The sequence below is a fragment of the Hyla sarda genome, chromosome 2, assembly GCF_029499605.1.
Source record: "Hyla sarda isolate aHylSar1 chromosome 2, aHylSar1.hap1, whole genome shotgun sequence".
NCBI lineage: Eukaryota > Metazoa > Chordata > Amphibia > Anura > Hylidae > Hyla > Hyla sarda.
The window spans coordinates 52425956-52438216 of NC_079190.1; the positions used below are offsets into that span (position 1 = coordinate 52425956).

Here is a 12261-nt window from a genome sequence, read left to right on the forward strand (position 1 = left end):
GGCACAAAAAATGAGCCCTTATACCGCCCTATATAAGTTATAGGTGGTCAAAATAGGGAGATTTTAGATTACTGATTTTGTACAAAAAGTTTTAGATTTTTTTTAAGCAGTACAAAAATATAAAAGTATCTCGCCATGGGTATCATTTTAATCGTATTGACCTACAGAATAAAGAACACATGGCATTTTTTCCGTAAAGTGTACAGTGTGAAAACAAAACCCTCCAAAATTAGCAAAATTGTGGTTTTCATTTAAATTTCCTCCCTAAAAAAAAATATTTTGGGTTCGCCATACATTTTATGGTAAAATGAAAGGTTTCATTACAAAGTACAATTGGTCACGCAAAAAACAAGCCCTTATATGGGTCTGTAGATGGAAATATAAAGGAGTTATGGATTTTAGAAGGCGAGGAGGAAAAAAACGAAAACGCAAAAATAAAATTGGCCTGGTCCTTAAAGGGGTACTCCGGTGAAAAACTTTTTTTTTTCTTTAAATCAACTGGTGCCAGAAAGTTAAACAGATTTGTAAATTACTTCTATTAAAAAATCTTAATCCTTCCTGTACTTATTAGCTGCTGAATACTACAGCGGAAATTCTTTTCTTTTTGAAACACAGAGCTTTCTGCTGACATCATGACCACAGTGCTCTCTGTTGATTAAAAAAAAAAAAGTTTTCCACCGGAGTACCCCTTTAAGGTTAAAATCGGCTTGGTCCTTAAGGGGTTAAGGCTGTCCAGGGATAATGGGAGTTGTAGTCTAGCAACAACTGGGGAGCCCCAGGATGACAAACCACTGCATGAAGGCTGTAAAGGCATGATGGGAATTGTAGTTTTGCAACAGCTGGAGAACCAAAAGTTGGGAAACAATGCACTAATGCTGTCTGGGGATAATGGGAGTTGTAGTTTTGCAACAGCTGGAAAACACTGCAGGAAGGCTGTCCAAGCATGATGGGTATCGTAGTCTTGCCACAGATAAGTGATCTCCACAAAACCACAACTCCCAGCATACCCCAGACACTCTAGCCCTTCTCACAGCAGACCAGATCGATAGCAGATATCGCAGTCCGGAGCTGTCAATTTACACAATCGGTTGTACAATGGCACCGGGTTATCTCAGGTTCCTCCATCCGAGGTGGGCGGGGCTTCAGTACCGACGTCATCACATAGGCGTGACCACTCGTTTGCAACGTCAGAGTGGGCGGGACTTTGCAGGCGACACGCCGGGGAGTGGGCGTGGCCTAGTCCGTGACAGGCGGGGCGGTCGTTCTTTACGACAGTGTTTTGCGGCAGCGGCGTCTGCTGGAGCTGTCTACTGTGTGCGTGAGGGAGGCAGACCGGCTGCAGCTGCTGTTGTGGACAAGAAGCCGTGAGGGCTGCGGACCGTGCGGCTCCTGCTCTCCCCCTACCCCGGGTATTAGGACGATACATGTTCCCGGCTCAAGATGGACTATGACTTCAAGGTGAAGCTGACAGGGGAGCGGGAGCGGGTGGAGGACCTGTTTGAATATGAGGGCTGCAAAGTTGGAAGAGGCACATACGGTCATGTGTTCAAAGCCAAGAGAAAAGATGGGTGAGTGCTGTGAGGGCCCGGGGGTGGTGGAGGAGGGGTGATGTGGCCGCCAGGGGGCGCTCTCCTCTGCTTATCACTATATGTTGTGTAACAATGCCTCTCTATACTGCTCATGGAGCAGATTCTATAACCTGCCTATAGGGGGCGTATTATAGGGCAGTGTTTCCCAACCAGGGTGCCTCCTGGTGTTGCAAAACTACAACTCCCAGCATGCCTGGACAGCCCATGCTGGGAGTTGTAGTTTTGCAACATCTGGAGGCACCCTGGTTGGGAAACACTGTTACAGGGTGTAACAATGCCTCCTTATACTGCTCATGGTGCTGACTCTATACTCTGCCTGTAGGAGGCATATTATGGTATGTAGCAATGCCTCCTTATACACTGATCCCTCAACTTACAATGGCCTCAACATACAATAGTTTCAACATACAATGGTCTTTTCTGGACCACTGTAACTTGAAACCAGAGTCAACATTCAATGTATGGACAGTCCAGATCTGTGAAACGTGTCAATGGCTGAAAGAACCGACCAATCAGAATAGGCATTCACTGGTAAAACCCCTGTATTACTGAAGTGTATGCACTGACTGGTGTCTGTTAGCGCCCCCTACAGTACAGGGAGGTATCACATGTTCTGTACTACATATTACCTGTGCCAGGGATTGCACGCCAGGTGAGGGCGGCTCCATTTTACATTTTTTTTAGGACACTGTGTGGACTGTACAGGACCCTGAAGAAGCTCCTGTCCTCTACATAAACAGTGATTTACAGCTCCCAGCAGATCTTTCTTACTTTTAGGGTATGTTCACACTGTGGAATCCCCATGGAATTCCGCGAGTAAAGGTCTGCGCAGTGAACAGTACCATCAGTGTGAATGGGTTTCCGCGAGACCCGTTCACACTGAAGAATTTCAGCGGCAGACAATTCTGCCACTGAAATTGTTCCGCGCAAAGAAAGAACATGTTCGTTCTTTGGGCGGAAGTTCGCGAACACTGCATAGCCGTCAATGGTGACTGCTCAGTGCCGCGCGGTCCTGCCGCTCGCTGAATTCTGAGAGCGGAGACTCTGTTCACACTCTGTAGTGTGAACATACCCTTACATGTAAGGATTTGCTTTATCTATATTAATCTACTTATTTTTCTTTAATCCTCACTTTTTCCTATTTTTGGATGACATTTTGGGTCTTCAGAACCAATTACCAGGTTTCCATGGAGTTATGGTCTCAACATACAATGGTTTCAACATACAATGGTCGTCCCGGAACCAATTAATATTGTAACTTGAGGGTCCACTGTACTGCTCATGGGGTTGACTCTCTACTCTGCCTGTAGGGGGCATATTATTATTTGTGTAACAATGCCTCATTATACTGCTCATGGTGCTGAGGCTGTCTGGGCATGCTGGGAGTTGTAGTTTTGCAACAACTGGAAGGGCACTGGCTGACTCTATACTCTGCCTATAGGAGGCATATTGTGTAGCAATGCCTCGTTATACTGCTCATGGTGCTGACTCTATACTCTGCCTATAGGGGGCATATTATGTAGCAATGCCTCCTTATACTGCTCATGGTGCTGACTCTATACTCTGCCTATAGGGGGCATATTATGTTATGTAACAATACCTTCCTGTACTGCTCATGGATCAGGTTCTATAACCTTATACTACTGGCTATATATCCTGTCTATAGGGGGCATATAACTGGGTGTAACAATGACTCCCTATACTGCACATGTTGCTGGCTATATACTCTGCCTATAGCTGGTGTATATAGGGGGGTGTAACTGCCTCCCTATACTAAAGACCTAAATCAACAACTTGCAGCTTCCCAGCTGTTGCACAACTATAATTCCCAGCATACCCCTACAGTGGATGGCTTTCAGAGCATGCTGTCAAGTGTCAGTTACTGATAAGAACCGCCCACTGGACCCTTGAGCAGAAATAAAATATACTTTACAGTATACTGAATCATTATATTCGTGTTTCCCAACCAGGGTGCCTCCAGGTGTTGCAAAACTACAACTCGCAGCATGCCTGGACAGCCAAAGGCTGTCCAGGCATGCTGGGAGTTGTAGTTTTGCAACATCTGGAGGCACTCTGGTTGGGAAACACTGTATTATATCCATATCAATCTGCTCAATGCTGGCAGATCGGATTGCTTGCCCAAGGGGATCCTATAAATATCTAGTGATACTATAGTGGGGGGAAAAACACAAGACAGAGCTTCTCATTGGGCAGTATGTTTGATACTGTTGATACTACAGGTGAGTCGTGTAAGTGAACCACTCACCTTGCAAGGTTGTGTTTGGCACACAGCAACCTTAAGAGCCTTTAGATATATTAGGAAGTATCAGGATAACGGTGCAGCCGTCCAGGTATTTTGAGTGGATCCTCTTCGCACTCGATAGGTAAACTCGATGGGTAGTAGAAAAAATCCGGGTGATCGTCTCAATCCGTTTGACGTGCATGAATTCAAGGTATACTGGTTAAAAGTCCTTTTATTTGCTTATGTCAGACGCGTTTCGAGGTTTCATACCTCTTTTTCAATGACTGCTAGTTACTGCTGTAGTCATTGAAAAAGAGGTATGAAACCTCGAAATGCGTCTGACATAAGTAAATAAAAGAACCTTTGGACTTTTAACCAGTATACCTTGAATTTATGCACGTCAAACGGATTGCGCCGATCACCCGGATTTTGTTCTGTTACCCATAGAATAAATATCTAGTGGGAAACCTAAAGGGCTTTTCCCATCTCCTAACTTGATCCCCAATTCCCAGTATGGGCTATAACTATCTATATGTAGGGGTCTGACTGCTGGGACCCCCATTGATCACAAACAGGGGTGTCCCTCCGATGTACAGATTGTGAGGGGTCCCAGGGGTCAGTTCCCCACTGGTCAGTTTGTTTATACCTTATCTTATGGATACTGATAACCTTAGGCTGGGTTCACACTACGTTTTGTAACTACGGTTCCCGTATACGGCTGGGAGGAGGGGGGCGGGGCCTAATCTCGTCGGCCGCACTCAGCCGTATAGGGGAACCGTATTTAATGTATGTCTATGAGCCGACCGGAGTGAACCGCAGCCTCAGGTCGGCTGCTTTTTCGGTCGTATGCAGTTTCCCGACCGTAGGCAAAAACGTTGCTTGCATTGAGGGGCGGAGCGTGACGTCACACTGGGGCGGGGCGTCACACGCCGCCGGCCCTGTGGTCGAGCGTGATTGGACCCGGAGCGAACACGCTCTGGGAACTGATTACAAATGGGATGCCGCGTGCATGATCGCGGGCGTCCCCAGCTGCGGGACTTCCGCGATCAGGCATCTTATCCCCTATCCTTTGGATAGGGGATAAGATGTGTAAGCACCGGAGTACCCCTTTAACATTGAAGTCTATGGGAGCCGGATGTTTAACCCCTTAAGGACCAGGGGGTTTTCCTTTTTTGCACTTTCGTTTTTTCCTCCTTACCTTTAAAAAAAATCATAACCCTTTCAATTTTGCACCAAAAAATCCATATTATGGCTTATTTTTTGCGCCACCAATTCTACTTTGCAGTGACATTAGTCATTTTACCCAAAAATCTATGGCGAAACGGGGAAAAAAATCATTGTGCGACAAAATAAAAAATAAAAAAAACGCCATTTTGTAACTTTTGGGGACTTCTGTTTCTACGCAGTACATTTTTCGTTAAAAATTACACCTTATCATTATTCTGTAGGTCCATACGATTAAAATGATACCCTACTTATATAGGTTTGATTTTGTCGTACTTATGGAAAAAATCATAACTTCATGCAGGAAAATGTATACGTTTAAAATTGTCATCTTCTGACCCCTATAACTTTTTTATTTTACCGCGTATGGGTCGGTATGAGGGCTCATTTTTTGCGCATTTTTTAGCGGTACCCTTTTTGTTTTGATCGGACTTGTTGTTCACTTTTTATAAATTTGTTCATGATATAAAGTGACCAAAAATACACTATTTTGGACTTTGGAATTTTTTTGCGCGTACGCCATTGACCGTGAGGTTTAATTAACAAAATATATTTTTATAATTCGGACATTTCCGCACGCGACGATGCCATATATGTTTATTTTGAATGGGAAAAGGGGGGCGATTCAAACTTTTATTAGGGGAGGGGTTAAATGATCTTTATTCACTTTTTTATTTTTTTTCACTTTTTTTTTTTTTTGCAGTGTTATAGCTCCCATAGGGACCTATAACACTGCACACACTGATCTTTATCATTGATCAATGGTTTCTTATAGGAAAGCAGTGATCGATGATTCCGCCGCTTGACTGCTCATGCCTGGATCTCAGGCACTGAGCAGTCATTCGGCGATCGGACACCAGGAGGCAGGTAGGAGACCCTCCCCGTGTCTAACAGCTGTTCGGGACGCCGCAATTTCACCGCGACAGTCCCGAACAGCTCCCTGAGCTAACCGGTATGGTTTCACTTTAGCGTTAATAGCGCGCGGCACCGCGATCACTGCCGCGCGCTATTAGCCACGGGTCCCGGCCGTTGTTAGAGAAAGGTGACATGGCCCCGCGTTATAGAAAGGACTCTTAACGGATTTTTTTTTTTTTTTTTTTTAAACCCCTTATCAGTTATTGTCAGGTTTTTTAACATCCGTTTTTTGTACTGAGCATGTGCAGTACAGCTCTACAAAAAAGGGTTAAAAACCTGATTTAAAAAAAATGGATGTAGCTGGTAATAACGGATGAACAACATCGCTTTTTTTTTTTTTTTTTAAAGAAAAAAAACCATTAAAAATAACGGATGATGGTCATCAGTTATCATCCGTTGTTACCAGTTATCGCATCCAGGTTTTTTTCATCCATTATTGTAAAATAACGGCAGTAAAAAAGCAGGCTGATACCTGTAGTGTGAAAGGGGCCTACAGTGCTCCATTGCAGTGTTTCCCAACCAGGGTGCCTCCATCTGTTGCAAAACTAAAACTCCCAGCATGCCCAGACAGGTGTTTACCAACTAGGACGCCTCCAGCGGTTGCAAAACTACAACTTCTGTAAATGTTGGCACCCCTGAAAATGAAGTATTTTTCACAGAAAAGGATTGCAGTAACACATGTTTTTCTATGCATATGTTTATTCCCTTTCTGTGTATTGGAACTAAACCAAAAAAGGGGAAAAAAAGCAAATTGGACATAATGTCACACCAAACTCCATAAATGGTCTGGACAAAATTATTGGCACCCTTAACTTAATATTTGGTTGCACACCCTTTGGAAAAAATAACTGAGATCAGTGGCTTTCTATGACCATCAATAAGCTTCTTACACCTCTCAGCCGGAATGTTGGACCACTCTTCCTTTACAAACTGCTCCCGGTCTCTCTTATTGGAAGGTGCCTTTTCCCAACAGCAATTTTAAGATCTCTTCACAGGTGTTCAATGGGATTTAAATCTGGACTCATTGCTGCCACTTCAGAACTCTCCAGCGCTTTGTTGCCATCCATTTCTGGGAGCTTTTTGACATATGTTTGGAGTCATTTTCCTGCTGAAAGACCAAGATCTCGGATGCAAACCCAGCTTTCTGACATTGGGCTGTACATTGCGACCCAAAATCCATTGGTAATCCTCAGATTTCATGATGCCTTGTACACATTCAAGCCACCTAGTGCCACCATATTTCACTGTAGGTATGGTGTTCTTTTCTTTGTAGGCCTCATTCCATTTTCGGTAAACAGTAGAATGATGTGCTTTACCAAAAAGCTCTATCTTGGTCTCATCTGTCCACCAGACATTTTCCCAGAAGGATTTTGGCTTACTCAAGTTCATTTTGGCAAAATGTAGTCTTGCTTTTTTATGTCTGTGTCAGCAGTGGGGTCCTCCTGGGTCTCCTGCCATAGCATTTAATTTCATTTAAATGTCTGATTTTTCTCTTCCGTCCATGCCCAGGGAGATTAGCTACAGTGCCATGGGTTGCAAACTTCTTGATAATGTTGCGCACTGTGGACAAAGGCAAATCTAGATCTCTGGAGATGGACTTGTAACCTTGAGATTATTTTTCCACAATTTTGGTTCTCAAGTCCTCAGACAGTTCTGTTCTCCTCTTTCTGTTGTCCATGCTTAGTGTGGCACACACAGACACACAATGCAAAGACTAAGTGAACTTCTCTCCTTTTTATCTGCTTTCAGGTGTGATTTTTATATTGCCCACATCTGTTACTTGCACCAGGTGAGTTTAAAGGAGCGTCACATGCTTGAAACAATCTTATTTTTCCATAATTTAGAAAGGGTGCCAATAATTTTGTCCAGCCCATTTTTGGAGTTGACATTATGTCCAATTTTGGTTTAGTTCCAGTATACACAAATGGAATAAACATGTGTATAGCAAAAACATGTGTTACCGCAATCTAGGGCTGGGCGGTATACCGGTTCATACCGAATACCAAATTTTTATTTTTTTGCTCACGATATGAATTTTGCCAATACCGGTTGGGCCCCTTCCTCCCAAACCAAACCCCGCCCCCCGGCCTTCCCGCGAATGAGTGACTTATCTGCCGCAGCGCGCTGTCCCCACATCAGGGATCTAATCATATGAATTATCAGCTGCACTGTCCCCACATCTGTTCCCACATCATGTCACCCGCGTGCGCTTCTCTGCTCATCCTCATACGAGTTGCGGGCCGCTGGCGCTAGAAATCTGTACTAGAAGTAACGCTGCAAAAATAAACAAAACAAAAGTTAACTTCTGACGTGGTCCTTCCGCTGCGGTCCTGGGGATGGGAACGTCATAGAGCCGTCAGCCTATCACTGGCCGCAGCCATGTCCCGCCTTGGCCGCTGATAGGCTGAGCGCACTATCATGTATGTGCCTTACATGACAGTGGGCTCAGCCTATCACCGGCCACAGCGATGTCCCGCCCCAGCCGATGATAGGCTGGCGGCTCTGTGACTTTCCCGTCCCAAGGAAACAGCAAGAGGACCACAGCGCAGGACAGTGAAGACGGTAGCAGAGCAACGGGGGAACGTATGCAGGTTAAAGTTTATTTTTGCAGCCCAGGAAACGTTATTTGTAGTACAGATTTCTAGCGCCGGTGGCCCACAACTCAAAGGAGGATGAGCAGAGGAGCGCACGCTGGTGACATGATGTGGGGACAGCGCCAAGGTCACATGGGGGGATACCGTTAAATACCGTGGAACCGCCATCATCAAAAAAAAGTGATACACGTTTTTGTTCATACAGCCAGGCCCTACCGCAATCCTTTTCTGTGAGAAATACTTGATTTTCTTGAAAAATTTCAGAGGTGCCAACATTGATGGCCATCTCCTCCATCTGTTGCACAACTACAACTCTCATGATGCTCCCGACAGCTTATATAGCAATGTTTCCAAATCTGTGGTTCTCCGGCTGCTGCAAAACTACAACTCCCACGATGTAATGACAGCTGTCTTGGTATGATGGGAGTTGTAGTCTAGGGGCCACATTGTCCTGACACAAATTGAGCAGAACAGTGTCCACAATGTTAGTTACTTTGCTTTTAAGATCCGTTACTGTTTCAAGATGGGGCAGATGAAGGGCTGGATGTCTTCATTACCTTCAATAAGCCACACCTACCGCCTTGGCTTGTTTTCGAGGGTAGAGCAAATGCATAGAACTCCTGGTATGGCTTACTTTATGGGTATGTCTTATTTTCGGGGAAACGCGGTATGTGATGACACTTGGGCATGTGAATTTCGTTCTGCCCTTTGAGAACATTTCTATAATATATGCCTGGTCTGACCCATTGTAGATGGACTGATGTTGTTGAAAGATCAGTCCATCTACACCTACTAAATTCTGTCACTTCTGGTTTTTCAGGTTGTGTTGCTTCTGACAGAACTCACTGTGTACTCTTAAAGGCATTGTCCAATCCTTAAAGGGGTACTCTTACAAATGTATTTTTAAATTTTTTTTTTAGTCAACTGGTTCCAGAAAGTTGTAAATTACTTCGATTTAACATTTTTAAAGGAAAACTGTCAGCTTGCTTCCCCCCCCCGCACTAACCAGCGCTACTGGCTGGTAGTGCGGGGGACGCTTATCAGTTTGATGCTTACCGTGCCCGGATCCACCCCGCCGTTCGGCCCTAATCTTTTGTTTTCGGTATATTCAAATTAGGTGCTAACTTGCACTGGCCAGGCTAACTGGCATTCTGACGTCAGCGTTTTTGGCCGCAGCGCCGCCCAGCTCAATATTCCTCCCCTCCATCTGCCTCTCCCTCTTCTCCCCACTCTGTAATGGAGAGGCGGAGGGAGGGGAGGAATATTGATGAGCTGGGTGGCGCTGTGGCCAAAGTATGGGGGGAGCAAGCTGACAGTTTTCCTTTAATCCTTCCAGTACTTATCAGCTGCTGTATACTACAGAGGAAGTTATAGTTCTTTTCTGTCTGACTACAGTGCTCTCTGCTGACACCTCTGTCCATGTCAGGAACTGTCCGGTGCAGGAGAGGTTTGCTATAGGGATTTGCTCCTGCTCTGGACAGTTCCTGACATGGACAGAGGTGTCAGCAGAGAGCACTGTGGTCAGAATGAAAAGAACAAGCCAACTTTCTCTGGAGCATACAGTAGCTGATAAGTACTGGAAGGATTAAGATTCCTTAATTGAAGTAATTTACAAATCTGTTTAACTTTCTGGAACCAGTTGATTTACCCCTTAAGGATGCAGGGCATACAAGTACACCCCGTTCCCGAGACCTTAAAGGACTCGGGCATACCTGTACGCCCTGATCCCGCTAATGGGGTTTAAACCATTCTCACGAGTGGAGAACAGGTTAAACCCCGTGGGTCCCGGTTGCTACGGGCATCCAGGACCCACATCTAATGCCGGGCACCGCCGATCGGGCAGATGCCCGGCATTAACCCTTTAGACGGCATGATCAAAGTTGATTGTGGCGTCTAAACTGAAAGTAAAACTATCCCGGCAGCTCAGTGGAGCTGATCGGAATTATCGTGAATCTGTGGCGATCAGCTTACTGTACGAGGAGGGTCCTCCCCTGCCTCCTCGTCATCCGATCGGCGATCTACTGCTCCAAGCCTGCTCAGCATCGGTAACACTGATCAATGTTATGCTATGGCATAGCATTGAACAGTGTATGCAATCAAAAGATTGCATGGGGTATAGCCTCCTAAGGGGGATAAATCACCCCCCTTTTCCTATTTTTTAAATAAAATAATGTAATAAAAATAATCATGTGGTACTGCCGCGTGCGTAAATGTCCGAACTATTAAAATGTAAGGTTATCTAAACCGCACGGTCGATGGTGTACACGTAAAAAAAATACCAGTCCAAAATTGTGAATTTTTGCCCACTTCACATACCATATAAATATTAATAAAAAGCGATCAAAACAAATGGTACTGATAAAAACTACAGAGCATGGCGCAAAAAATAAGCCCTCCTATATCCCCCTATGTGGAAAAAAAAAATTATAGGGGGTCAGTGACCATTTTTAACATACTAATTTTGGTGCATGTAGTAAAATACAACCTACATAATAAATAGGGTATCTCTGTAACCGTATGAGCCTACAAAATTTGCAAAATTGTGATTCATTTAAATTTCCTCCTTTTAAAAAAAAATGTTTTTGAGTTCGCCGTACACTTTATGGAAAAATAAGGTGTCATTGCAAAGTACAATTGTCACGCAAAAAACAAGCCCTTATATGGGTCTGTAGATATATAAAAAAAATATTAAAAAGTTATGGATTTTAGAAGGCGAGGAGGAAAAAATGAAAACTCAAAAATAAAATTGGCCTGGTCCTTAAGGTGAAAATGGGCTTGTTCCTTAAGGGGTTAAGCTCTCTATTGTGTATACACATGATCAGGATCTTTATCTGTTGTCATTTTAGCAACAAGCTCCAGTTGTGACGGACAAGGTTACAGCTGACAGGACATGGCTGGTACTAGATGGGTCAGTGTTTGCCATCCAGGGCGCCTCCAGCCAAAGGCTGTCCAGGCATGCTGGGAGTTGTAGTTTTGCAATGGCTGGAGCCACACTGTTTGAGAAACACTGCAATGGGTAGTTAATGTATGCCAAGACAGGATGGAACAGGGGTCTCTAGAGCCAATGTTTTTTATTTGCCCTAGAAATAAGGTTTTGCCATCCATACCCCTACCTAACGAATTGTCCACAAACCACTGCTGCCGGGTGGAAAAAAAAAAAGGGTCACACAGTGCAAAAATGTTATGTAGGTGTAAGGGTGCATTCACACGGCCGTTTGCCCCCATTTTTTTTATCCCTGTTTCAGCTCCGTTTTTGCAGATTGTAAGCGGATAAAAAAAAAAATCCCATTCATGTCAATGGGATTTTTTGTTAAATCCGTTTACATACCTGTGCACCCGTTTGCACTCATTTCCGTTTTTTTCATGGAAGAAAAAAAGGCACATGCAGTATTTTTTCTTCCGTGAAAAAACGGAAGAAAACACAGACATCATAAATTTTAACATTGAAGTCTATGGCAAGCGGATGAACCTTTGTCATCCGATTGCACCCGGGTTTAAAATATCAGTAATTACATCTGAGCATGCTCAGAAGAGGTGACATCAGCAGACTCCTACAGTGTTGTGGGACTACTTTTACACTCATCATGGAAACAAGTCTGTTCCATGATGGGGGTAGTAGTACAGGGGCTGAAGGATTGATTGCACCGGGTCTCACTTCTAAGACCCGATCCGATACATGTACTGTATTTAACTTTTT

At 44.3% G+C, this 12261-nt stretch overlaps 1 protein-coding gene across 1 annotated transcript in view; it reads left to right on the forward strand.

Annotated features, from left to right (window-relative positions):
- Positions 1-1266: 1266 nt before the first annotated feature.
- CDK8 (cyclin dependent kinase 8) overlaps positions 1267-12261 on the forward strand; it is a 91172-nt gene continuing 80177 nt past the window's right edge. Inside the window, exon 1 of the mRNA XM_056561794.1 lies at positions 1267-1568. Coding sequence (XP_056417769.1) covers positions 1441-1568 — 128 coding nt within the window. The 5' untranslated portion in view covers positions 1267-1440. The remainder of the gene's footprint in view (positions 1569-12261) is intronic.